The following is a 23,931-nucleotide window of genomic DNA, read 5'->3' on the forward strand; positions in this document are numbered from 1 at the left end:
CTCTACTTGTTTCATTATCTACAAGTCTTGAAGTAATATATGCACTTTAGATTCCACAACTAACTTAATTTAGACAGAATGTTTTTTAACATCCAGTACAGTGCTTAGTAAATAATCCGCATGTCTCCTACTATTAATACGCGGATTAAGAGGTGAACTATTGCTATGCATGTCTTGCGAATGGATTATCCGAAAATAGTACTCTAAATAGGAAAATTTGAACATACGCGAAACTAGGATTCCGAGGTCGGAAAGGAACGGCGCTACTTCAAGTCCCAACGGTAACTATCGCCGGGGCGTCCCAACGATTGATGTAATTTTGCACCGAGGGCAAGGCATACTGGGCTTGCCAAACACAGGCGGACAAGCATTCCGGAAGATGGTTCCGAGTTGCGTGTTCACTGCGTTGCCGCAGGAGATCTTGATCCAGATCTTCAGCGAGCTGGACCAGACTTCATCCAAAAAAGATCTGCAATCGCTGGCGTTTACCTGCAAGCGTTTGCATGCAATAGTGAGTTTGCGTCATATATAACCGGATTACATTTTGGCGGTCATTGGGTACTGACAATCGCGGCGTGCAGGGCCAACAATTCATAATGTCAGAGGTGATTGTAAGCTGGCACCTGCTCGACATATTCCACGCGAAGGTCCAGACGAATCTGAGTCCATTAATACCATACATTACATCATTCAGCATTACAATTCCATCTAGCTGGGGTGAATGGCACAGATCAGAAATTCTCCAAGACGTGCTTGAGAAATGCTTCAATATATGTTTCCTCCAACTAACTCTGTCCGGCTCGTCCAAATGGCTGCAATATCTCTCGCCCAACACGAATATTCGGAAACTGAAATTGATATCGAGCCAGGCTAGTAGCAGGATTGCGCTATTTGATGTGGCGGACTTGCATGCGTTCAGGGCCATCGAAGAGTTGCAGCTGGATTATTTCCGGTTGCAGTGCGAGTATCCGATCGAGGAACGTGCGGTGCCGTTGCTTAATACGGTCAACGTTTTGGAGATATTGAATTGCGAGTGGGATTATCCATTCAATATGTCACTGTTTAGGAACTTGAAGGTATTGAATGTTTATTATACCATAAAGAGCGAAGCATTTACGTGTAAGTCACAAAGCTGTTATTTTCAATTGGCGGCAAGCTAACATTTACAGTTTCGGAGCGTCTAAAAAATCTGGCGTCGCATCCTCCAATGACAGTAAAGCGTCTGATACTACACCTCGATCTATTTTCCCCCGTTCGGCAGAAATCATGGTACCCTAGCCTGAGAGAATGTACTGATCTGGAGTTTGTCAGTCTCAAAGGATTCCGCCGTCCCCCCATCGAGTTTTTTGAGGCACTGCCAGACAGCTTGATGGTTGTCGAGCTATATTTCGCGTCCAAGAATTTCTTCGATAATCCGTACGTTACTACGTCATATGATAATGCAGGAGGCCCAATTATCAGTAAATACGGTAGTAAAACCATTAGACTTATGCGCAGGTACGGTTGATGCCAAATCTATAGAGGTAGCAAATACTAACGCCAGTGGTAGCAATACTCCGATGGCAATAGCTGCGAGGGATATGAGACTTTGAATATTTCTTCGATTTGAGTTGATACGAGTGGATGTGGCGTACACGTGAATCTTTGATTGTTATTAGTGGTTGGATATAGACTTTGTTGGTTTCCTATGTACAAGAATTCGGAGTTTGTTCACAGGGCTTGTTGTTGCCGGGATTGCACATTATAGGATTGGGATCAGGATGTATCTTGGGAATGAGAAATACAAAATATAACACAGATTCAAAATTTCAGCTGCTAATTTTGTAATATTACAACTCTAGTGGTCTATCTTCATATTGAAATCAACAACGCCCGTTCCCTGATGCACGCTACTCGTGCTATAAATATCAATTTCATTGGTCAAATAGGACCGGATATTCTCTTCGCGCAACCCACCGGAGCACTCCAACAAGAAATGCTTCTTTCCATACCACTTCGACTTGATACTCTTCGCAGCAGCGACTAACCCATCATTCGTGAAGTTGTCCAGCATAATAACGTCCGCGCCCGCCTCGATCGCCTCGTCCGCTTCTGCCTCTGACTGGCACTCGACCTCGATCTTTGTCGAGAACCCGCAAGCCGAACGGGCTGCATGCACGGCTCTCGTGATGGAACCCGTCGCCCAGACGTGGTTGTCTTTGAGCATGACCATCGACGAGAGATCATACCGGTGCGTATCCACGCCGCCGACGAGCATCGCGTACTTCTCGATCCGCCGGAAGCCTGGCGTGGTTTTGCGGGTACCGGCAATAATTCCGGTAAACCCTGCTTCGCGCGCAAGAGTGATTATCCGACGTGATCTACTGTCGTTAGCACAGGCCCATTCAGCCATCTTCCAACCATTGACAAGCATTTAAATTAATTGGCGTACTTCGTAGCGATTCCGGACGAGCGAGCAAGAATGTTGAGTAATGTACGCTCCACGAGCAGTAAGTTATTCGCAGGTCCAGACACATGCGCGACAGGGACTTTACTTCCGCTCGGAACTTCGACAAATGCACCTTCTTCGATTAACCATTCGATCGCCAGACCTGTCTGGTCAGCTAATTCCTGCGCAAAGGGGACACCAGCCAATACACCCTAAGTTCTGCATTAAATTTCTGCATACATATCCAACAACGTCATAGCAATTGAATCATACCGATTGCTTTGCATTCACAGTCGCACTCTTGACCTCGTCGCCAACCACGAAACCGCCGACGTCGAATGCGGGAACGTCCTCGGATAGATATCGCCGAATATCATTCTTCCATTCCCCACTGGCCGGAAGTAAATTTTTGCACTTCAGTGAACTTGCCATTTGTGACTTTTGCTTGAAATGTCGATCGAATTGCTATCGGACTCGCTGCAGTTTAGTCCGAGATACTGAGATTTCAAAACAAAACTTCTTTAGTGGGGTAAGGGAGGCACGGTCCACCAGCTGAGGGTGCATGGCTGATGCCTGACAGCATGGCTGATTTAGCAAAACTGCGTACTGAACCACTAGAATGAATATATATATATATACAGATCCTCTTCTACGACTGCAACGCATCAGGCCTTCAGACCGATGATATTTCATAATAAGAAGTCAGAACGATGATACCAGCATTAAAATTAATCTGCTACATGTAAATTGTCACAAAGTCGAATGAATACAAAGTCTAACCCAACCAGCGAAATCGACAGGTTCGAACTCTTCTCACCAACACAAACTTTTTGTTGCTGAGTAGGGCATAAATCATTCTACAAAATTATAATCCAGAATAGGTAAACTTTTCTGTTTTATCATCATAGTTTTATTCGCTACGCTATTACTCTCAGTGTTTGCGGGTGCGAGCTTGCAGTACGTCGTGCTCGTGCTCGAGCTGGAATCGCTTCAGGAATTTCTTGGCCTTTACATTAGGCTGGATCGACGTCACAAAAGACTCGTTGGTCTGCAGTTGTCCGGTCACGTCCTTGAGCTTGAGCCCGAGCTCGGCGGCCATGAAGTGGCCTACCTCGATGTTTTCGTAGTTGCCAACCATCTTCTCGGTGTTAAGACCGTAGCCGAATAAGCTGATGTCAACAGCGGTGTGGCCGAGAGTGGACCAATTAATTCCTGCCCGAGCAGAGAGGAGTTCACCGAGGAAGATAGCTGCAGAGTTAGCAGTGACAAGGCCAGCTATTTCCTTAGGGGTGACATTGTAGATTCCATAGTCGCCAAACACCCTGTCGACAATCAAACTGTGCTAGTATTAGGACGTGACATCTCCTCCGGTTGAGACAATACATACGATTCCCTTTGAGCCTCAGTAGAGTTGAAATGGACGATATCCTTGTAAACGGCAGCATAGTGCTCAGAAGTGTGCTCAGCTTGCGTAAGCACGGATGGATACCATGCGTAGTCTGGAACGCCCAAGGTAAGGCCACCACACTCGTGGTCAGCGGCAGAGAGGAGGGCAGTGTCTTCGTGGTCATCAATCCACTGCTTGACGGCAAGCATAGCACGATTGTACTCGAGAATATCGAACAAGTGGGCAATCTGTAAACGTTAGTCAATATCTACACAGTATTGTGGATAACGTACAGGGTCATGGCCGTGACCGGCATGGTCAATACGGGATGCCTCAAGGAAGAGGAAAAAGCCAGTCTCCTGCTCTTTGGCCTTGCGATCGAGGAGGTTAAGGGCGGTGATAGCCATTTCAGTGAGAGACGGCTCGCTCTGAGGATCACGGTCAGCCTCATAAGCCATATGGCCTAATGCTCTGTCAGCAAATTATGTTATGAATGCTCAGGCTACCTACTGCTGGTGGGGATGAAAGCGAAGGGGAGATCACCGCTCTCGCCGTTGCGAAGGTTGTCGAAAGCCTCACGGGAGGATGTCATGGTCCAGTCATACGTCTTCTCCGCAATAGACCACAGGTCAACGTCGTCTTCACGGCAGGAGTCCTCATCGGACTGGGGAAGGAAGAAACACTTGCCTCCACCCATCATGATGTCCACAACACGGCCAAGAGGGTGAGAATAGCCAACGAGCTGATCAGCAATCTCGGCCTCCATGTCGCGATCGTAGACGTGAGTAGCGAAACCGGCAGGCGATGCGTGGGTGATACGCGAGGTCACGACCAGACCCGTAAGGTAGCCATTGAGCTGAAGACCGAGTCAGAATACAAATGCGCACGCTCCTCAAATTAATCAACGGACCTTAGCCGCCTCGAGAATGGTACCGCATGGAAGATAGTTGTCATCGACACCAATGGCTCCATTGTAGGTTTTGATACCGCAGGCGTAGGCAGTGGCCGCAGCCGCGGAGTCGGTGACCAGTGTGTCCGAGGCCTTGGTTCGGACGAGGCCAATGGCGAGATCGTCGACGGCGAGCTTGACGATTGCGTCGTCGACGTAGTTGGCATAGTCACGAGCAAAGGTCTCGGAAGCAGGACCGTACCCATCGGGAAGGAAAAACACGTAGTTCTTTGGTTTAGCCGCATGGATCATGGGCAAGGCCATGGCGGCTAAGATACTTGTGGTGGAGACCTTCATTGCCGACGGGGAAGGATCTTGCTTGATGTCCGGTGCTTGTCGTTGTGACTGGAATAAAAAGATAATGCACGGGTGCTCAGCAAGTGGTATTTATAAAATATGCAGACGGAGTGGCCGTTGACCGATCGTGACAGAGACGACAGACAACAAACGCGATCCTGAGCACAGTCCTTGCAGCCTACGGTCCAATTGGGCGACTGAAGTAAGGCATTTGTCAAGTCGAGACCTCGTGAGGGCAGTATCAAAGCTAAAACACAAAGTGACTGTCGCAATAATTGTGGATAAAAGTTTAGGCGGAATCATAATCCCGGGTCGCACGATTAGAAGTGTACCCTCCAGGCCGAACCTAAACGTCAACAACGCACATCTTCTGAGAGAGACTCGCAACTAATTTGGATCATTCAGCCATTTAACGAAATAGGTCGAAAAATGTTCGAAACGTTAATTCAGCTTCATAATATACGCCCCCAATGTGCAACACACTCAATTTGGCGGAGGGCTACCTAATGGTAGACTTGGGAGTTGGTGAAGTTGGAGTACAAGAGTATCACTAAACCACACGTTTCAGGACACCCACAGAACAGGATGGAACAGGATCAGGATATGACAATTGGCGCATGCAGTTATGGACCAATCTGAAGAGCGGACCAGACACACGCTCAGCTGAGAAGTTAAAGGACGCGTCTTGTAGCGACTAGACCGTGATCGAAGAAGCAGGTATGCGCCGACGTTGTCACACCAGCGTAAGACCGGCGAGCTTCTGAACATTGCCGAAGCTGGGCATATTGAGACTGGCGCAGAAAGTGTGAAGTAGCCAGCAACAAAATCAAGGCAGGACAAGCCCGCCAAGTAAGCAGACTATATAGATGGCCTCGGCGAGCTGCGCCTGACCCGGACGGGGCCGCCAGTCGCGTGATTGGACTAGGCAAGTCATTTAGGGTAGCCACGGGAACAAGACGCGAAGTTTTGATTCGTGATGGCGGTTAGATAGCACGAAAGCACGTGCGGTCATTTACTGGCGGACTTCAATATCTCCTTAACCGTGCGGCTCGTCAGTTCTACTTCGCTAGCAGTTTCCCCACAAACGACTCCCTCAACCGTGCAATGCCCGCCATAGAAGTTGCCTTGTCACATTGAATTGTGTGGGCTGTCTTATCCATCTACACAGCAGTTCCGTACGCCATGCGTTCGTCAAGTCTCACATACTTATACGAGCTAACTACGTCTACTAGTTATAATTGGGTCAACCTGCACTAAACGTTTCCTGCGCCAATGCCATCTCTGTTTCCAGCTCTATCTACTTGGCAACCTTCGGTCTGCGTCTCTACTACACCGTGCCACTTCCTACCCGGTCCGGCATGTGCTCGCATATTGGCTACTACGCCTCGTCAGATGCCAATAAAACTGTGCATTCAACCGCAGCTTCCTTTCCAATGGCTGCACATGTTTCACCACACGTGGATATCAAATGTGTTTACGCCCTTGTCACCAGATCACGGCGCAATTACTGATCGGGCGAGTTCTGCAGTTTGCTCCCACCTCGATATTTCCTTGACATTGTGAAGTCTTAGTCGGGTCTTAATTTCGTTGCCTGGGATTATCAGCCGCGGGCAATACGCGATTCCGGTTCCAGATGTACTTCCATCCCAGTCTGTGACTTGCATCACATGGACTAGACCCATTTAACTAAAGGATGGGAGAGTGATGCCGTTAGACTCAATTGGCCATCTTTCAATAAAGTGCCGGTTGTATATTACTCGTTTGAAGGCTATGTGAAAGTAACTTAGATCGCGGTTCAAAGACTTGTGGATCGGCCTTGGTCGTTGATTGTTAGATATAGCGGTGTAACTTACTAGCAGGAATTACAATATGCGCTGTTCTGCCCTTCGAGGTACTGCCGAATATGTTCCATCCGTATTCCGAGCAGAAGTTCACGCGGATGTTAGTTGACCCATCTCCAGTTGCCAGTTTTACAGCAAAAAGGTCCCGTCCCGGGGGTACGCAGATGGAATGCCACTCAAAGTGACGTTACTGTGTAACAGGACGTTCGCTGTAGTATCTTGTCCAGACTACCAATCCGCAAACGGCAGTTCTTGTCTTAACCACGACGGCTGATAACACTAGGACTATTTTAAAACGCTATATTACCATTTAGAACAAAAACTTCATGCTCAAAGCATTTCCGCCTGTCTCAACGCGAGCATTCACTTCTGCATTGGCACATAATAATTCACTTTTATTGCCATTCATCAAAAGGTCGTATCTGAAATCATTATCGCCCCTAGTTGCCACTCATTAAAAAGTTTATTGTCCAAACGCTATACCCGTGCAAAATTACACTGGCTTCATTACCATTGCAATACGGCAGAGAATATTATTCAAAGCGTATGACCATCAAAACGCCAATAAAAATCCCGAGAAGTACTAAGATATACACTTAGACCGAATTCAAAACAAACCCAAAACTATTTCTGCAGAACGATATTGTCATCATTATATCATCAAGTTGCCAAATGGCTGACTCTGCCGAAGTTCGTTCACAAGACTCTCGACGTTACTGAGGTATTTCCCTAGCATGTGCTGCTTTTCTTGAGTTGTTCTGACGACATGCTCGTTGCCAGATGCATTCGAGCTACCAGACCAACCGCCGTCACCTGGGGACGCGTGTTTGGTTTTAGCGTGATGATGTGACATCCGGGATGATGAGGATTGTGTAGCTTGCGGCTCGGGGATCAGGTAGAAGAACAGGAATTCGAGGATTCTGAGTTTGACCTCTTTGTCAGTGTCTTTACGCTTGAACAGCGTACATATACTCTCTAAGCCGTCGAGGGCCTCGAACGTCTTGAAAGTGTTAGTATATTTCTTCAGTGCATCGGAACGAACATACCCGAACATTCGGCCACTCCTCAACCAGAGCACACACAAGTGTGTTCACTGTAGCACCTTGGATAGCAGCCGGAGAGGACTGAGGCTCAAGCAGATCCAGCAAGATCGTCATATTGACCTCACGAGCAAACACGCGGCGACTAGGCGGATGAACGAGAAGCACGCCTTGCAGCAGATCAAGAGTCGATAGTATTAACAACGTCGTCAGATCGTCTACTTGGGTTAGCAATCAGGCAGGATTACCTTTATGTGGAATGACTCACTAGATTCCTGTCCTAGTAACCGCTCCAGACAAGCAACCAGGCGAAGTGCAACTGCACCTAATAAGCTACCAATGCCGCATTAACAAACTCTCCGAAAGACTTACGATTCCATTCGAATCCTTCCTGCAACCTCAGAAACTCTCGGTAGGCTGGATCATCGGCGACGCGAGTGTCGATCCCTCCTGGCGATGGCCTATCACTTTTGCTCGGTAACGGCGAGGTCGACGCGGACGTATACGGGCGACACAGATGAGCTAGCAGACCTTCTATATGTCGGAGACCCCTTCGAACTGCGGCAGGGTCGTAGGAGGAGATCTGGTCGAATGCAGAGGAGAGCAGGAATTCCATCAACTCCTAGAAAGCTGTCCGCTGATCTCGCGGTTCAAGTAACGACAGTACCTGCCGTGGAGAAGGAAACGCGGGGCAAAGCGAAGGTTCGAGATTGCGGAGCGCACTAAGGAAGTAATTAATAGAATATATATGAGATTATAGTGGCCGAGTATTCCAAAGTTTGAACAGTCTTGCTAGAACTTTTGCCAAGGATCAGAGATTATGCAGAAGAGACAATGACAGAAGATCATGATTTCCAGCTGGAGGACTAGCGGTGGTGATAGGCGGCCCGTTGGGAGGTTAGAAATAGACACACACTTCGCGGGGCGGGCCGGCCTCTTGCATGCTAATCAAATGTGATGACTTCATCATACCGCGCGTTGTTGCATGGCTGAACCCGTTGGCACGGCAACCGCAGGTAAGGTTCTTGTTGCCGTTAACCGCGCTATGCTAGACTAGACCTAGTGCGACGCAAGGCAGCCACAAGGGGTAGCCGATCAAGACTCTGATTTGTCTCGTTTCGGAAGCTGGGTAAGCCGATCTTTTATTCGGAGATGTCACACACTTTCTAATTATAATATGGAAATTTCCGGAGTCGTAAAGAAGCTCAGATCTCCGCAGTTTGTGTATGTAGGCGTACGATTGGACCCATCAGTGTGAATACCTGTTATATGCATATTACATCGGAGATATAGCACAGCATTTGTATTCGGGCCTAAAACCGGCTCAAGAAGGTATCCCACCCATTTGTAGGTTCTAGGTACCTGAGACTGGAAGGCACACGCTGAGCCCCCAACCTTGTTCCTGACCACTGGAATGCAGCTTTAATGACGACGGCCGATAGACGCTGCTAAATTGCGACATGTATTTGTATTTGTGAGTTGTGTTTACGATACTTAGCGTTGTCGTATTATTTCTGTCTACCAGTCACAATTTCTATTAACGCCGCTTATTATCGTACAATTTGCGACCTTCCATTATGGACCTGAATAAGCAACCAAAACGAGACATACAATCACATAACTGCTCACACAAGTTAAAATTTATATTTCCTCGGTCTGTACAATTTCAGCGCTAACGAGGAACACACAACCGACACCGAACTTAATGCCATCGCCAAACTTGCCCATGCTGGCGCCAGCCGCGCATGGTTGGCGGGATATATGACACCCGCCGCGATCGGGACTCCGATCACGTTGTAAATTCCAGCCCACAAAAAGTTGAACTTAACACGTCGGAAAACAAGACTGGAGATGTCGAGCAGAGTGAGGATCTGCGTTAGCTGCGACGACATCAGCACAAACTTTGCAGACGAAAGAGCGATCTCGGAGCCGGATCCGATTGCAATACCAACGTCCGCCGCTGAAAGAGGAGGAGCGTCGTTGATGCCATCGCCGACCATTGCCACTATCGAGCGTTCCTTCTTGTATCGGCCCGATAGCAGTCCGTTGCTATGCGATCCCACTGATGCTGTCTTCTGGAGCCAGCTAATTTTCTCGGCCTTCTCCTGCGGGAGCACACCAGCGATAACGTGCCCGGCATCGATTCCGACTTGACGCGCTACAGCTTTAGCCGTGATTTCGTTGTCGCCGGAGATCATCCACGTCTGAATATTTCGCTTGTGGAGTTGCTCTATGACGTACTTGGCCTCAGGACGCAGTGGATCCGCAGCGGCAAATAGAGCCAGAACGGTGAACTTCTCCGCATCTGTGGATCGACGGACCGCAAGCAGGATAACAGACTTGCCCTGTTCCTTCCACGACCTCATCGCATCCGATTCATCTTCCGTCAGAAGAGCGCCATTCTCGGCCATCCACTTTTCGTTTCCAATAATCGCCTCCAAAATATCATCGTCGTGAGTCTCAGTCACCGTCATTGCTGACGAATGAACGACGTGACCTTTCAATCCTCGACCTGCAATTTCCGTGATATCAGAAACCTTGACGGGACCAAGACGCACCCGATAGTTGACCTTCCTTTTAAACTTGCCGCCCGCCAAAGAGCTCTGCCGTGGCAAATTGATATTGGCTTCAACAATCTTCTCATCCAGCTCGACTATCTCCGTTTCAGACTCGGACGTGTTATCAGAACTCGGCTCGCTAGAATCAGTCACGTCGTTCTCCTGCTCTGCGTAGTCGAGAATGGCTTTGGCAAGAGGATGCGTCGAGTTCAGTTCCAAATCACGCGCGATCTGAATCGCAACGGGCTTGCACTCCTCCAACAAATACATCGTGTCAGTAATCTTTGGTGCACCACCTTCAGTTAACGTGCCAGTTTTATCAAACACTACCACATCCACCTGCGCGCCTTCTTGAAACGCCTCACCACCACCACGGGGAAGAATACCGTATTTTGCTGCGATGCCGGTACCAACAAACATTGCTGTAGGTGCAGCAAGTCCAATTCCGCAAGGACACGCGACAACAAAGACCGAGATAGCAAACTCAAGGGACCAAACTGGCCATCCGCCGATGTCAATGTCGAGATAATGCTCAGGCAAGGCACCGCCCTCGCCAAGCCCTAGCCAGATCACAAAGGTGATGGTCGCAATGAGCGTGACCGAAGGAACGAAGTATCCCGTCAACACATCCGCAATACGCTCAATCGGGGCTCGCTTCATCTGTCCTTGCCGCACAATGTTGGTGATTTGATCAAGCATCGAGTCGCCTTCTTGAGATTCCACCCTCATTGAGATTGCTGCCCCGCCAGAGTGGGACGTGCCAGCAAATAATTTGTCGCCCGGGTGCTTGTCCACAGGAAGGGACTCTCCAGTCAGTGCCGCCTCGTTAAATTCTGCTATGCCGGAGATAACAACACCGTCGGCTGGCGGTGACATGCCAGAGAGCACACGAACAGTATCGCCAGATTCGAGAAAGTCGATTCCGATTTCTTCAGTTTTGTCTGTAGCAGGGTCGACTAACATTGCAGTTCTAGGTCGCAAGTTGGCCAAAAGGGAGATGGCTGACGCTGTCTTCGACTTGGAATACGCTTCTAACAGACGACCGACGAGAAGGAACATGGTCAGAAACACGACGGAGTCGAAATACGTGGTCGAATAACCTTCAGAACCCATCGACGCCGAGCTTGAAGAAGACTCGTTAGGAGACATCGACATCGAGGACGACACTGGCTTAGAAGCTGCTTCCAGCCCGAGAAGCGCAATACTTGCGAAGTAAGCGATGGAAGTGCCGAGACTCATCTAATAGGTGTTATTCGATCCCAAGAGAAGAAAGAGAGCATACATAGATAGCTTACCAATAGATTCATAGATCCGAATCTTAATAACCGCCTGGTAAGTGGAACGCCAGGCTTCCACAAACTTTTTATTTCATGGAATGCCTTGACATGAAAAATATCGGCAGCAAAGAAATACACGACCGTTGACAAAAAAAATAGAGCCCAAATACCACGTCCGACTCGTCCCGCCCACATTGGCTCCATCACATACTGATGGTAGTAATTGGAATTTGGAAGAATCATCATCATCACTATTCCGAGGATGAAAGTCGGAATCGCGACCGCGATGCTGAGAACCATGCGGAACACTAAGCGGCGGCGCTCGTGAAGTGCAATTTGTTGGGCGCGTTCTTCTAAAGTAGGAGGATGGATGATAGTAAACGTGAACTGGGAAGAAAGACTAGACAAATCCTCAATGATTCGTCTTAGTGTGACAGACGGAATTGATGGGACGTAAGACAGACGAATGATGTTGTTCTCCAACGTCACCTGACCGGAGTGGATTTCGACTGAGTTGCCGTACTCTTGGAGCGCTTCATTAATTCGACGAGGGCATTGGCTACATCCAATTAACATTGGACTTCAAAAATGCCCACTAAATAACTTACTCGCAAAACATGCCATCGGCACGAATCATCACCGTTCTAGACCGCTTTGTCAACACCGAATACCGATCCTCAACTATGGATATATCACTACATTCATAACCGATATCCTCGATGGTGTCCTTGATAATATCCAGCTTGCTCGGATCATTCACGATAAATGTGCCAGAATTCGTAAGCAGAGTGATGTTCACGTCCAGGACGAAATCCAGCTGTTTGAAGGCCTCGTTAAGAGCACTCACGCATGCCGCGCAGGTCATACCACCGATCATTGCAGTGACTTTCCAGGTTTGTTGATCACTGCTCGGGCGACCTACCGGCAAAACCTCGACTAGATCGCAGTCGTATCCAATATCATCTATCGCCTGTTTAACCTCATCCGCTAAGTTCTGACGAACCAGTACAGCACTAGCGGAATTTCCGAGAAGGTCAACGCTAATATCCAAAACACCAGGAATCTCTTTCACAGCTGCTGTGATCGCGTTTGAGCACGACGCACACGACATGCCACCGACCGAGAAGAGGGCCCGATATTCGGTAGCTTGCTCTTCCTCCGAGCTCACGCTCGTCATCGCGACCAAATCCCTGCTCTTCTTTTGTCTTCGAAACAGTGTCTCGTGGTCTGAATGGCACGCGTCGCAATATTGCCGGTGGTGTCGGCGCCGATACCAATTGGCCGCCAAATTGAACGGGAAAGGCTTCGACGAAAACGCGGCATTCACGAGTGATATATCCGTGTGTTTCGCATCTTCCGCAGAACTTACTGGCTCGAATCCCCCGTGTCTTAATACTGACCGAATAGCTGCCCGTGTAACATCATCCGAGTGCGTGACGCAAACGGTCTTGTTAGCGATCGATGTCTCGACCTTGACGGGTGGCGGCGAGAGAGTGTTTAGGATGCTTGAGATTGCTTTCACACATGATGCGCAATGAATGTTGCGGACGTGCACGACGTCTGACACGAGAACCAAATTGTCTTCCATGACCAATGCTAATCGAAATAGTAAGTAGCTAGGAATAATGATATTGCGTAAAAGACCGGAACACAAGAAATGTCAATGGGGCAACGCGCAGTCATATACCCACGACGCCGCAAAAACTCCGCCAGGTGTGCTATAGTCCGGCATATGCCAAGCCAGAGAACCGCGTGGATAATGCGTCGAAGCAGACGAATTCATTCGATAGGATTCATTCAAAATTGGATGTGAGGCGGCAACGCAGAACGAGACCATTGTGCCCTTTTACGCTAGTACCGTTACGGTAGTTCAGCTGCTAGAAGTAGTCTAGCTGCGGCCAATGTGCCCTCATCAACGACGTCACTCCGCCTGCACTTTAAACTTGATTATGCATTTAATGATCCGCGCAGAAGTTTATTTATGTCTGACCCCTGGCAACTAATCCCGGGTATCTTAACCTCACACGCGACAGCAGTCCCATCAGAGGCATTCTAAGCGAGGATTAGAATGCATAATTAATCTTAGTCTATTGTTCGAATCATACTCAGGTTGCTCGTTTCATGGACTTGAGCCTCTCGCTTCAACAAACAACGCTTACTGAAATGCTCTAGTGTCTACTGATCCTATCAACGGTACCAACATCCAACTTGATATACTACCATCGATTAATTGCCATTGGTTTCTAGCTATCTTCAATGGTTTGGGTGCAGCGAGCGCTCGAGTCTCAAATATTCGTTACTGTTCTTAATCCAACGGGAAATTCCTCTGATCGAAAAAGACCGATACTCTATTGCATGCATAAAAACGAAAAACTATGACGACGCCAGCAGGACTCGAACCTGCGCTCCCAGAGGGAAAGAGATTTCTAATCTCTCGCCTTAACCGCTCGGCCATAGCGCCCTCAATTACAGGGTTTGGGTCAAATTCGGGCAACGCACTGAACTTTCCCTGCGGAAGGATCATTACTGAGTGATTGTCTTTTACAGACATCTCTCTATCCAAGACCGGCCCCCCCGTCCCCACCCACCCGCTTTTTGGGTGCGGCTTGTCTCTCGTGTCTCTCCACACGCCATTATCTGGCCCCGTGAGAATGAGACATGGTTACTTCGTCGTTTTTCCGTTGCTTTTGTCGCGTTCATCTTGGAATCTTCCATTTTTTCTTTGTCTAGTTGGTCCCGGTTAGCCTCACTGCTGTTCTGCTGGGTCCCTTCCAGCTATGCTACCTTCCATGCCTCCCCTCGCCAGAGCGGACAGCGCCGTGGCTCCCTAGGCTTCGAGACCGAGGGGTTCCCTGCGTTGAGGTCTCTGGCTTGATCACCCAGTTTCCCCTTCGCTTCTGCATCTTTCGCGCTGGGTGCTCACTTCTCCGGTTCCCTCCCCGGGTAGTTGCCCCCCACCCTCCTCTTTATCGTCCTCGTTTCGGACGTGGATAGTCCTCTCTGGTGGCGGGCTGCCTGGGTTGCTGTTATAGCCTCCGGGCCCCGGCAGGCAGCTGGTGCTGGCGCCTTCGGCCTTATTTCCTCCTTTTTTTTTTCTTTCTTTTTTTGCATTTACATAGCTTGTACTACACTTCTATTCATCTTGCCTACATAGCAGTCATCAATAGGACACTGGGTTACATGTCAATTGGTTTTCAGCCTATAATGTACATGGTTACTAATACATCGGCTTTTTCAATCAAAAAAAAAATAGGACGCTGGGTTACATGTACAATTTTGGTTTTCAGCCCATAATGTATATAGTTACTAATACATCGGCTTTTTCAATCAAAAAAAAATTGTCTCGGTTTCTCTCACTTGTCGCTCTTGCATTTGTTTCTTTCTTTTGTTCTAGAAGTCTTTCTTTCGGCTTCTTCGCCATTCCGACCGCTGTCTTCGTTTCATTCGGTAGTTCATGTACATAGGGATCGGCTCGTAGTTTTGGGCCCGTGGGTGTTTCTTATGTACATATTTAATCGTTTTTCGGACTCACTGGGTGCCTTTGGTTGCTCGTTGTTTCGTTGGTTGGACAGTTATGTAATCATAATGGAAAGCGTCTTTTCCAAAAATGTCTTACAATATAATTCTCAATATAGTTGATATTGTACATATTCTCGACTCGCTGCAGCATCAGCGAATCCAAACTATATCCCCCCGGTGTTATCATTGGCAGCTTAGTTTCATGTGCATGTATTTGTCACAGACTACAAGCAATAATCGCATGTGGGAAGAGTCTCGTCGACAGGAATTCATTGGGTTAGGGTAATCAAGGTTCATGTGTTCGGCTCTAGCATTAGTAGTGCTATAGTATATATAATATAGTTCAAGCTGTTCTGTTGCTGACTATCTAGGATAACATTCACAGTTGATATTGGCCCGTCCATCTACCAATGAAGTAAATGCATCCTCGCATATTGCTTGGGGATCCTCATCCATTTCCCATCAGAATTTGCGGCAAATTACATCAGATCGCCAGGTATCTTTGCTCGGTGGACATATCGAGAGCTTGAGGATTGCCACCCCGTAAGGTTACTACGCATAGGCTGATCTCTGAAGTTTCGGTCGTATACAACGCACAGCGTGGAACTTCTACCGGATAATAATCATCATCCTAACGCAGTCGAGCGATGGCAAAGGAAGTAGAGTGGTTAGCAAGAACGTGGATGACCAAGAAGTGCTCGAGAAGTGCTGACGGAATAGATATCTCCCATGTAGATCTCTGCCATGTGACCAATCACATCTGTCTGCGGTGTGTTTAAGAAGCTTCATTTATCGTAGCGTTGGTGTAAACGCACCCAAAATAGTCCAAGGCGAGTTCAGGGTTTACAGCCAGTTGGAATGTTGTCTTGGCGATGCATTCCGCAGTGCGAAGAATGTACTCACCTAGGAGATGTCTACAACAAACTGAATCTATGCATCCGTCTTTGTATTGTAGAATACCTCTGAATGGGAACCAGAAGTCGAGAGAGTATTAATACACAAAAATGGTCGATGGTACGTGCACTAAAAGTCCAACAATCGATCCTTGATTCGAGGCACTCTAGTTAATTCGAAAGTCAACAGCTATTAATTCGCTGCAAATTGCATTTTATTACGCATTTTATGTATGCGATTGCGTGTGGGTAATAGTTCAGTCGGATACTCGATTGTCTGTCAATGCCATCGCGAATCAGTAATTTAGACTGCACAGGGGTACTGTTGTCAAAAAGTTTACGCTAAGCCGTCTTTGTGCTGCGGTGGCTCGAATTTGGTTATATCCAGATCTGGCGCCTCGTAAACAGCGAAGCTTCGTAGACACAACACAAGCCCAAAATCACTGAAAAGAACTTCCCAGTCCCTTCTTACCTTCTCCTCTTCGCTACAAAGAATAATTTCCTTCCCTACAATTTTTGGACAGTCACCGGCCACTGCCCTGCTGCGATTTTTGGTATTTCACCATTTTGGTGCACGGGTGCCAATTTGCTCCGGCTGATTACGCGGACCTGGATCTGGCGCTTCTCAGTGCCTAACTATAGCATTCGCGACTCAGAGCCACGGTAATTTTGAGATATTGTGTCATTACTAGCCGCTGAAGGAGTATGGCTATCTCTGATTCTTGCTAAGCTAATTGTGCCGGTGTACTAGACATCTAAATATTCTTCTTGTCCACTCCACGCAGTCCCACAATGGCCTCTAGTACCGCTCGCGCACAACAGCCGGTGATACTGGACTCTTCGCGTTCCAAAGCTTTCTCCCGACCATCAAAGATGTCGTCCTCCGGTAGGACTTCCAACTCACATGGCGCGTCCACGATAACCCAGTCGCACCCAACACAACAACCAACACTTGGGACGAGCACAGCCTACACCGGGGACAGCTCTTCTTTGCCGAAGTCTATGCGGCGGAGCGAGAGCTCATCTAGCCTCTTTTCTGTCTTCAAGTCAATGTCAATGTCGATGGGTCGCCGACAGCGCCGGGACTCCTCAGTATCGACAAGCAGCACCGCAACTGATACGACGGCCGATAGTCAGTTGTACTGTCCCGGATTGCCCGACGACTCTCGCAATAAGATGTACAGACAAGCAGAGAACAGTGGAAGCTCGATGTCTTTATTTGCGACGTCTTTATTTGTTCCTAAGATTCGAGAGACTCGGATCCGCGACCAGGATCAGCAGCCAACAAAACCCAACGCTCTTGAGCGACGACGGAAGCTTGCAGCCGGGTTCATTCGTCGAGCAGTGACCGAACAACCGCAAGGTCGTCGTCATACTCGGGACCATGAGGAGTCAGTGGCACTAGAAAACTCTTATAAGACCGGTGACAGTGCATCGATAGCATCGATCACGTCTACTACCAGTTCCCGCCTACGCAGCATTTCTCAGAAATTTAGCACAAGCAAACGCTCGTCTGGGCTTTCAACAACATCGGGCACAGATGTGAGTTTGACTCAGAAAGTCAAAATGAAGGCTTCTTCGTCGATACTGCATAGTACCAACAGATCACAGAAAACATATGGCGAGAATCCATTGGGGTCGGACGAGCTTGTACGTGCTCTGTACAGCGTCGATGACTCGTCCCAGATGAGCCAGTACAGAAATCACAGCTCGATCCAGCGCAGCTATCCTCAGTCCTCACAACAACAGAGCGTATATATTCTACCGGGTATCAACAACAGCGCGCTCTATACTCCGAATACGGCATCTAGAAAGGTTAGCGGTGGAAGTAGCGTCTCCGCGACTAGCAGCAGCACAACTTCCGAATTCACCGACGACGCAAGTAGTATCACAACGGTCAATAGCAGCATCAGTACGAGCCCCGCATTAGTTTCACATTCCAACGGTCGCAAAGTGAGCGGTGTGAGTAAAGCTTCATCAGCTTCCCCCAGCTCTATCGGGCCAGTGGGTGGCGTGTGCTGGATTGGAGAGCACGGCACTGCACTCCGGGCCGGCCGCACTTGGGACTATTTCGGAGAGGACACAGATGAAGAGGACGACGGGGATTTCTACTCTCTTAAGGCAGCCGCATTGAGCGGCAGTATTCGATCGCGATCTAGTAATTCAGAAGCCAGCAAACGCTTCTCGAACGACGGGGCAGCCTCGTTGAGGAGCAGCGGACAGGATTGGAGATTCGAAATAGAGGAAGAGTGCACGGTCAGGGTTTTGGCTATCTGACATTACAGGTATTTGAATATCTGCTTTTCAGTAAGACCATCGTGATGGTTTGGTGATGTAGGAGAGATCCGTATTTTAGCTCTTCAATTCCCTTATTCCACAAGAGCCTAATCAATATGAAAAAATATGTTTCATTATAATTGTACACTAAATAGTACAGCGGACCGCACACTGCAAGTAGGTTTATATATACATCCGAAATTTACAAATTGCAAACTTGGTCGTGGATTCGATTTACCAACTCTACCAGCGCCTTGCGCTCTGTAACCATCCTTTTCAACTCTGCTTGACCATCACCTTTCATGTTTTTGAAGTCCAAGCTTAATATTGGCCATAGATATCCATACACAGCTGCATCCAGTACGCCTGGCTTGCCGCCATTTAAATAAAAAGTTCCCGAAACGGCCAGTATATTCGCCAATGCATCAAGTGCCTCCTCCGCGTTCGCAATGATACTTTTCTGAGTAGTCTCCGTAATACGTGGCACGCCAGTACTGCGCCGGAGCAGTTTCTGCGCGTCATGCGATGTCGTGTATGCTAGAATCTGTGGTAATATCGATTTGGTTCTGTCTGATTGGCTGTACCCATGCGACAACCGTGGGACAAAGATCGAACTGTAATTCAAAGGATAGAGATACAACGTCAGGACCCATGCGTCCCGAAGCCGAACGTCGACAAGCGATAACAGCGGGTTCTGTTGGGCTGGGTCGAATGCTGGAAACGACGGTGCGATCGAAGCCAGCCACCGATAAAACGCTTTTGATTCCGGGTAGATCGTGCGAGGTAATAAGTCTGAATCTACTTTTGGACGAGAAGGGAGGAATATGTATGGTACTGAGCCAGATTTTGGCGCTGCGTGGGGTGACGAAGGAATTGTTGTGAACTTGTCAAAGACACCAGCCAGCTTGAGGATAGTCTAGATACCTCGGTCAGTATATTAGCACTATCTACTGGTAAAACATGGGTACATACAAGAAGTCGTATCGATTGCGGATATATCAAATCATCTGTGATCGCATGCACGAATACCGTTCCAAGCTGAATAGCGTTGTTAACTCTTCTATCTTCCACACGGAAACTGCAACGACTTATGTAGATACCTTCTCACTTGGAGTCGGAAATATGCATGCGGATGGTAACGGCGCCTCGGCATACTTTGTAAGTGGAAACTTGTCAAAAACTGTCTTAATAAGACTTGGGACCTTCATATACATGACATCTGAAGAAGGTTGTTGGCTTGAAGGAGATTTAGTTTGAAGGGGTACCGATGCCGATCCTGACATGTCGGATGCACTTGCTGAATCAACCATGACAGTATGCAATGTCTAAAGCCTAAATTCCTTTCTGATTCGTGGTTGCCAATAAACTATATGCTATATGCCTGACAACGTTGCTCTAGCCGGTCAGCCAAGTCGTAAATCCATCAATATGTGCACTAGTTACCGGTGATTACCCTACCTCTCATCGAATCTCACAAAATCCTGCCAGTTGATCGCAGCCGCAATCCTCTACCTCGATCTCCATTTTCACCAGTACACTGCGTCTTTCCTTAATAGTTTGCTGAGAATTCCACAATGGCCTCTCGTATGTTCTTGCGTGCTGCCGCACGCGCTGCTAAAGCTCCTCGTGTTCAAATTGGCAATATTCTGAGACAGGAAGCTATTGTCACCAAAGTCCGGACGTTCAGTGCCGTCCCTGTGGTTGCTGCTAAGCATGCTGGCGGAAAGGTTAGCAAGAAGGACAAACGTGCGTGTTAAGAATCTGTTGTTTGCTGTTTGTACTTTATGTTAACTTATACAGGTGCGCCAATATCCCCTCGCGACGAGCTTGTGTCGATTTTGAATGATGAGCTGTCTTTCGAGGACACGCAGGCAAAGGAGGAAGAGTCGACCTCGGGACTAGTAGAGATTTTGGATGGTCACGGATTTGAGGTACTTTTAGCAGTGTAGATTTTTCGTTGTGCTTGTGTGGATCATGAATTAACGATTTAATATGTAGCTCATTGATCTTCCTGATGTCGACAACGTCACATTGAAGAAGACCATCGAGGACGGTACCGAGTACGTATTTCCACATGGCACAAGCAGAAGTCCCAGTAGTTAATTCTGATCTAGGATTCTTGTTAAGTTCGTTCCTTCTGATGTGAACAGCTATACAGGCGAGGCTCCTTATGGTGAGGAAGACTTCTCAGAAGAGTTTGAGAACGAAAAGGATCTTGAGGAGGGGGATGAGATGGATGAAGAATTCAATGAGGGATATCTGCCTACCAAGATTTATATTACTAAGGTATGTAATTTTCTCTCGTCGGTATAATCTTCAGGTGCTTACTCTGTTTCAGCCGGGTAAGGGCACTGTCGTCATCGACGCCAATTCGGAGCCAGAGAACCTTGCAATCGAGCAGGTCACATTCTTCAAGGACAGTGCTATTGCTCTTTCTGACGATGCCTTGGCCGAACAAACTCGAAAGAATGTCTACTGGGGACCTCCTTTCCAGAACCTCGATCACAGGCTCCAGGACGCTTACTATAGTTATCTGGAGTCCGTCGGACTGGACGGTGAGATTGGGGAGTTCATCTGCTCCTACTCCAAAGTCAAGGAAAGTCAGCTTTACCGTAAGTCGTTGGAGGACGTCAAGACGTTCTTCGAGTCTTAAGCGTAAAATATCTGTTAATGATGGTTATTTTCACTTGTATATTGGCCCACTCTCCTTACGCGTAATAAAAAGTTTTCGGTACATTTAGGTAGTAAATATCTTCTAACTTACATATACTCCCCATCTCATATATAATAGAATCTCATCTTTCTGCGTTAAGTTTACAAGAGTTGACTTGGATTTGTCTTCAACTTCTGAGCCATGGCAACCCATTGCTTGTCTTTTCCCGTACCTAACGATATCTGCCTGTGGATGGACATTGCCACCTTTTTGGCGTTGTCTACGTGGCCGCGATGCAATTCACGAACGATTAAGATGTTCTTTGCGGTAGCGTCAGAGCGGCTGGCAAGATAATTGAGTACGATCTTTTCTTCTTCTTCTGCAAGCGGAAGATTCGCAATTTGATAGGCACCGGAGCCCGGCCCGTGTGAGAGACAGAAATCGATCAGCATCCTGTAGTTCTCCGCTCGATCTTCTGGCGGCGTTGTTCTCTAGACGATCAGTTAGAACCTGCCGCGTCCAGACGCGAAGATCACATACCACAAACTCGAGAGCCGAGAATATGGAGACGCGACTGAGCGCATCCAAGTACATGATGGTCGCCTCGCGTGTGTCTAGAGTGGGGTTTGTCACGGCGACATAAATGCGAATATACTGTGGTCCATCATCACAGTATTTTAATAGCGTGGACAGAATTTTCTCTGTGAACTGTAATCGGACGGAAGGGTGAGTTAAGTTTTTCATTGCTCCCTGAAATAAGTAGGTTAGCAAGCCTATGGACAATACGTCACAGCTTTCGATTGGCATACCTGAAATTGGAACCGATCTAGTGCGTATACGCCATCTATTAATCGTTTGTGTGCGTCGGGTAAGAGCACGCTATCGACGTAGTCGCTCGCTCGCTGTGATCCGTAGTCCTTCAGGATGTAGTACAAGAGACAGTGCTTTTTAAGTATATCCGCGTTCGCGGCAGCAATATGGTCGTATAGATCTTGCAGCGCTGTCGACTCCCGAGGAGGATAGAGATCCTGAGCTACATCTGCATTAGTAATATGATAAAAAATTACACAAAATCATCGAATACCATCTGAAACGGCAGCTATGCCGGTTGCCAGTAGATCAAAGAAAAGGTAGCCATCTAGTTTATTTCGTTGCATTGATAAGTAGTTGAGGAGTTCTCTATCATAGGGGAACTCTGGGGATGGGAAAATATCCTCGATACCGTCTTTCACTTCTTCGTCCATTGTGAATTTTGTATGAATTAGTGTACGCCAATTTGTGGGGTCAGTAACGGGTATTTGCCAACCTGGCTCTACCCTTCACATGTACCAATAGCCAAATAGGACCATCTGTACATTTGTTGTCTTGAGTCGCGGAACCCCTGAAAACGTTCCCAGCATTTCCACCGTCGGCGGCTATAGTTGTAGATCTAGGACAGCAAACATGACTCGACAATTCCAATTCGGCTTGATTAAGCTGGCTGCAATTCAAATCTTGATAATACTTATGTACGATTGTTAATGAGAATATATTTAACGTCTCACTTATATTCGAAACGTTTGGGATATCCGACACCTGCGAGTTATCAAGCACGATTGCAAAGATTTCTATAATACAAAATACAAATTTTTACAAACAGGAACGATATATGGCCAATATCAACCCATGTACACCAATAACAATAAATAACACCGTATGTATCATGCCAGCTACCGAGGCTGTTCACTACGTTGAACTTTGTCTTCGCCAGCATTCTTCAGTCCCTCACGGGAACTGGCCGCACCGTGCCTCATTAAAATTTCAAAACTTTCCTCTTCAGCGCCTTTCGCCAGATCAATCGACTTTTCGGGAATAAACTTTCTAAAGGCCGTTCCTATGTCGGCCCAAACCGTTGGATCAAGGTGATAGTGGTCCTGGAGTTCCTTCTTTGTCCAATTTTTCCTGCTCAATTCCAATATCTCTGCCAATTCCGCGGCTGAAACTACTGTACGTCGTCTATGTAAATCTTCTTGCTCTATCTTCCCTCGCTCGTTCACGAATTCTCTGACCTTGAACATCTGCGCGACTGGGTTTGCCTGGAAGCCGAATTAGTACAGAATATCGTCAGACCAACCTGAAGAAGTGATCGTACCTGAATATCGTTTGGTTGTGTGACATTTCCATAAATATGCACAGGTCCAAGTTTTTTTAACATGTCATTCAACTGCGTATTATAATTCCCGCTCCCGCTGTCTACAATCGTGTAAGCCAATATGACCTTGCAAATGCATACTTCACTTACCTGAATCGAAATCCTCCAATCCCAAAGCGATATCATTCAGCTTCGGATTCGTCTCCCCCTGAAACACAGATTCAACAGGCTTAATCACATCATTTATCGACTCGGCTTCAATATTCGGTCTAGAAGTCGCAGTTGGCTTTGGCGGCGGTGATCGGATATCAGATGTACGCTTTGGAATCGTGCTCTTCAACAAGTTCTCAACGCCGCCCCGAGCAGCAGCAGAGGGATACCGCCGCGTAGATTTAGATATGGTAGAGCCCATGACGATTCAATCCGTTTACTGAGATAGAAAAACGACAGAAATGTACAATCTGACGTGAATCACCACTAACTGTCTATACTACTGAGAGTACCCACGTGATTACTTCTCAGTTGAAAGTTATGTTTTAAACGTGCAGAACAGATGATGGATACGCAAGATATCCTCAAATATCTGGGCATAACTAGAATGTACTAAACGCCTTAGGCAATCAGCAGTCTGCAAAATAGTAAGAACTCTGGAAACATTTTGTGCTGATAATATATTTTAAT

At 47.5% G+C, this 23,931-nt stretch overlaps 11 protein-coding genes and 1 non-coding gene across 12 annotated transcripts; 3 read left to right on the forward strand and 9 right to left on the reverse strand.

Annotated features, from left to right (window-relative positions):
- Positions 1 to 21: 21 nt before the first annotated feature.
- V1508DRAFT_30502 (uncharacterized protein) lies at positions 22 to 1,807 on the forward strand. Its single transcript, XM_066936603.1, has 4 exons — positions 22 to 511; positions 582 to 1,119; positions 1,170 to 1,497; positions 1,550 to 1,807. Exons 1-4 carry the CDS (start codon positions 380 to 382, stop codon positions 1,590 to 1,592), a joined length of 1,041 nt encoding a protein of 346 aa, XP_066797330.1. The 5' UTR covers positions 22 to 379; the 3' UTR covers positions 1,593 to 1,807.
- V1508DRAFT_413091 (Quinolinate phosphoribosyl transferase) lies at positions 1,750 to 3,143 on the reverse strand. The gene is made up of 3 exons (XM_066939726.1): positions 2,702 to 3,143; positions 2,432 to 2,640; positions 1,750 to 2,360 (listed from the first exon to the last, which is right to left on the reverse strand). The coding sequence occupies exons 1-3, from the start codon at positions 2,858 to 2,860 to the stop codon at positions 1,838 to 1,840; spliced, it is 891 nt and encodes a 296-aa protein (XP_066797331.1). The 5' UTR covers positions 2,861 to 3,143; the 3' UTR covers positions 1,750 to 1,837.
- A 216-nt stretch (positions 3,144 to 3,359) lies between these two features.
- Positions 3,360 to 5,061, reverse strand: V1508DRAFT_351294 (alkaline-phosphatase-like protein; the record flags this gene model as incomplete). Its single annotated transcript, XM_066936812.1, has 5 exons — positions 3,360 to 3,765; positions 3,816 to 4,063; positions 4,109 to 4,278; positions 4,326 to 4,671; positions 4,726 to 5,061. 5 exons carry the CDS (start codon positions 5,059 to 5,061, stop codon positions 3,360 to 3,362), a joined length of 1,506 nt encoding a protein of 501 aa, XP_066797332.1.
- Positions 5,062 to 5,146: 85 nt separating this feature from the next.
- V1508DRAFT_413098 (uncharacterized protein) lies at positions 5,147 to 5,395 on the reverse strand. The gene has a single exon (XM_066939727.1). It carries the CDS (start codon positions 5,362 to 5,364, stop codon positions 5,152 to 5,154), a length of 213 nt encoding a protein of 70 aa, XP_066797333.1. The 5' UTR covers positions 5,365 to 5,395; the 3' UTR covers positions 5,147 to 5,151.
- Positions 5,396 to 7,089: 1,694 nt separating this feature from the next.
- V1508DRAFT_30626 (cell division protein Cdc14) lies at positions 7,090 to 8,646 on the reverse strand. The gene is made up of 4 exons (XM_066936604.1): positions 8,315 to 8,646; positions 8,211 to 8,261; positions 7,949 to 8,160; positions 7,090 to 7,902 (listed from the first exon to the last, which is right to left on the reverse strand). The coding sequence occupies exons 1-4, from the start codon at positions 8,556 to 8,558 to the stop codon at positions 7,555 to 7,557; spliced, it is 855 nt and encodes a 284-aa protein (XP_066797334.1). The 5' UTR covers positions 8,559 to 8,646; the 3' UTR covers positions 7,090 to 7,554.
- A 798-nt stretch (positions 8,647 to 9,444) lies between these two features.
- On the reverse strand, positions 9,445 to 13,563 carry V1508DRAFT_413104 (uncharacterized protein). The gene is made up of 3 exons (XM_066939728.1): positions 12,386 to 13,563; positions 11,796 to 12,336; positions 9,445 to 11,739 (listed from the first exon to the last, which is right to left on the reverse strand). The coding sequence occupies exons 1-3, from the start codon at positions 13,363 to 13,365 to the stop codon at positions 9,577 to 9,579; spliced, it is 3,684 nt and encodes a 1,227-aa protein (XP_066797335.1). The 5' UTR covers positions 13,366 to 13,563; the 3' UTR covers positions 9,445 to 9,576.
- Positions 13,564 to 14,156: 593 nt separating this feature from the next.
- Positions 14,157 to 14,238, reverse strand: V1508DRAFT_t23. Its single transcript has one exon. It is a non-coding gene; the product is annotated as a tRNA-Ser (tRNA).
- Positions 14,239 to 16,616: 2,378 nt separating this feature from the next.
- On the forward strand, positions 16,617 to 18,686 carry V1508DRAFT_454522 (uncharacterized protein). Its single transcript, XM_066942582.1, has 2 exons — positions 16,617 to 16,852; positions 16,941 to 18,686. Exon 2 carries the CDS (start codon positions 16,982 to 16,984, stop codon positions 18,464 to 18,466), a length of 1,485 nt encoding a protein of 494 aa, XP_066797336.1. The 5' UTR covers positions 16,617 to 16,852; positions 16,941 to 16,981; the 3' UTR covers positions 18,467 to 18,686.
- Positions 18,568 to 19,882, reverse strand: V1508DRAFT_30704 (uncharacterized protein). The gene is made up of 3 exons (XM_066936605.1): positions 19,567 to 19,882; positions 19,439 to 19,504; positions 18,568 to 19,382 (listed from the first exon to the last, which is right to left on the reverse strand). The coding sequence occupies exons 1-3, from the start codon at positions 19,774 to 19,776 to the stop codon at positions 18,669 to 18,671; spliced, it is 990 nt and encodes a 329-aa protein (XP_066797337.1). The 5' UTR covers positions 19,777 to 19,882; the 3' UTR covers positions 18,568 to 18,668.
- Positions 19,883 to 19,905: 23 nt separating this feature from the next.
- V1508DRAFT_438051 (mitochondrial glycoprotein) lies at positions 19,906 to 21,274 on the forward strand. The gene is made up of 5 exons (XM_066942163.1): positions 19,906 to 20,212; positions 20,267 to 20,397; positions 20,465 to 20,526; positions 20,581 to 20,752; positions 20,805 to 21,274. The coding sequence occupies exons 1-5, from the start codon at positions 20,041 to 20,043 to the stop codon at positions 21,117 to 21,119; spliced, it is 852 nt and encodes a 283-aa protein (XP_066797338.1). The 5' UTR covers positions 19,906 to 20,040; the 3' UTR covers positions 21,120 to 21,274.
- V1508DRAFT_367230 (nuclear pore complex assembly-domain-containing protein) lies at positions 21,117 to 22,469 on the reverse strand. Its single transcript, XM_066937383.1, has 4 exons — positions 22,204 to 22,469; positions 21,929 to 22,152; positions 21,660 to 21,869; positions 21,117 to 21,610 (listed from the first exon to the last, which is right to left on the reverse strand). The coding sequence occupies exons 1-4, from the start codon at positions 22,361 to 22,363 to the stop codon at positions 21,281 to 21,283; spliced, it is 924 nt and encodes a 307-aa protein (XP_066797339.1). The 5' UTR covers positions 22,364 to 22,469; the 3' UTR covers positions 21,117 to 21,280.
- On the reverse strand, positions 22,470 to 23,911 carry V1508DRAFT_413118 (uncharacterized protein). Its single transcript, XM_066939729.1, has 3 exons — positions 23,401 to 23,911; positions 23,251 to 23,351; positions 22,470 to 23,194 (listed from the first exon to the last, which is right to left on the reverse strand). The coding sequence occupies exons 1-3, from the start codon at positions 23,660 to 23,662 to the stop codon at positions 22,829 to 22,831; spliced, it is 729 nt and encodes a 242-aa protein (XP_066797340.1). The 5' UTR covers positions 23,663 to 23,911; the 3' UTR covers positions 22,470 to 22,828.
- Positions 23,912 to 23,931: the final 20 nt, after the last annotated feature.

This window comes from Lipomyces doorenjongii (genome assembly GCF_038497915.1).
Source record: "Lipomyces doorenjongii strain NRRL Y-27504 unplaced genomic scaffold V1508scaffold_11, whole genome shotgun sequence".
Classification (NCBI taxonomy): domain Eukaryota; kingdom Fungi; phylum Ascomycota; class Lipomycetes; order Lipomycetales; family Lipomycetaceae; genus Lipomyces; species Lipomyces doorenjongii.

Coding starts and splice junctions, on each gene's coding strand:
- V1508DRAFT_413118 (XM_066939729.1), bottom strand. CDS start 23,662: ATGGGCTCTACCATATCTAAATCTACGCGGCGGTATCCCTCTGCTGCT. Junction 23,352..23,400: donor ATTGGAGGATTTCGATTCAG/GTAAGTGAAGTA, acceptor ACACGATTGTAG/ACAGCGGGAGCGGGAATTAT. Junction 23,195..23,250: donor CACAACCAAACGATATTCAG/GTACGATCACTT, acceptor TTCGGCTTCCAG/GCAAACCCAGTCGCGCAGAT.
- V1508DRAFT_367230 (XM_066937383.1), bottom strand. CDS start 22,363: ATGGACGAAGAAGTGAAAGACGGTATCGAGGATATTTTCCCATCCCCA. Junction 22,153..22,203: donor CATAGCTGCCGTTTCAGATG/GTATTCGATGAT, acceptor ATGCAGATGTAG/CTCAGGATCTCTATCCTCCT. Junction 21,611..21,659: donor TCTCGGCTCTCGAGTTTGTG/GTATGTGATCTT, acceptor CTGATCGTCTAG/AGAACAACGCCGCCAGAAGA.
- V1508DRAFT_30626 (XM_066936604.1), bottom strand. CDS start 8,558: ATGGAATTCCTGCTCTCCTCTGCATTCGACCAGATCTCCTCCTACGAC. Junction 8,262..8,314: donor GGAAGGATTCGAATGGAATC/GTAAGTCTTTCG, acceptor TATTAGGTGCAG/TTGCACTTCGCCTGGTTGCT. Junction 7,903..7,948: donor AGGAGTGGCCGAATGTTCGG/GTATGTTCGTTC, acceptor AACACTTTCAAG/ACGTTCGAGGCCCTCGACGG.
- V1508DRAFT_454522 (XM_066942582.1), top strand. CDS start 16,982: ATGGCCTCTAGTACCGCTCGCGCACAACAGCCGGTGATACTGGACTCT.
- V1508DRAFT_30502 (XM_066936603.1), top strand. CDS start 380: ATGGTTCCGAGTTGCGTGTTCACTGCGTTGCCGCAGGAGATCTTGATC. Junction 1,120..1,169: donor AAAGAGCGAAGCATTTACGT/GTAAGTCACAAA, acceptor TAACATTTACAG/TTTCGGAGCGTCTAAAAAAT. Junction 1,498..1,549: donor ACCATTAGACTTATGCGCAG/GTACGGTTGATG, acceptor CGCCAGTGGTAG/CAATACTCCGATGGCAATAG.
- V1508DRAFT_413091 (XM_066939726.1), bottom strand. CDS start 2,860: ATGGCAAGTTCACTGAAGTGCAAAAATTTACTTCCGGCCAGTGGGGAA. Junction 2,641..2,701: donor CTGTGAATGCAAAGCAATCG/GTATGATTCAAT, acceptor TGCAGAACTTAG/GGTGTATTGGCTGGTGTCCC. Junction 2,361..2,431: donor TCGTCCGGAATCGCTACGAA/GTACGCCAATTA, acceptor TAACGACAGTAG/ATCACGTCGGATAATCACTC.
- V1508DRAFT_438051 (XM_066942163.1), top strand. CDS start 20,041: ATGGCCTCTCGTATGTTCTTGCGTGCTGCCGCACGCGCTGCTAAAGCT. Junction 20,398..20,464: donor TGGATGGTCACGGATTTGAG/GTACTTTTAGCA, acceptor TTTAATATGTAG/CTCATTGATCTTCCTGATGT. Junction 20,753..20,804: donor CCAAGATTTATATTACTAAG/GTATGTAATTTT, acceptor ACTCTGTTTCAG/CCGGGTAAGGGCACTGTCGT.
- V1508DRAFT_413098 (XM_066939727.1), bottom strand. CDS start 5,364: ATGATTCCGCCTAAACTTTTATCCACAATTATTGCGACAGTCACTTTG.
- V1508DRAFT_413104 (XM_066939728.1), bottom strand. CDS start 13,365: ATGGAAGACAATTTGGTTCTCGTGTCAGACGTCGTGCACGTCCGCAAC. Junction 12,337..12,385: donor GCCGATGGCATGTTTTGCGA/GTAAGTTATTTA, acceptor AATTGGATGTAG/CCAATGCCCTCGTCGAATTA. Junction 11,740..11,795: donor TCGGATCTATGAATCTATTG/GTAAGCTATCTA, acceptor AACACCTATTAG/ATGAGTCTCGGCACTTCCAT.
- V1508DRAFT_30704 (XM_066936605.1), bottom strand. CDS start 19,776: ATGGTTGATTCAGCAAGTGCATCCGACATGTCAGGATCGGCATCGGTA. Junction 19,505..19,566: donor TTCCGACTCCAAGTGAGAAG/GTATCTACATAA, acceptor AACGCTATTCAG/CTTGGAACGGTATTCGTGCA. Junction 19,383..19,438: donor CGCAATCGATACGACTTCTT/GTATGTACCCAT, acceptor CGAGGTATCTAG/ACTATCCTCAAGCTGGCTGG.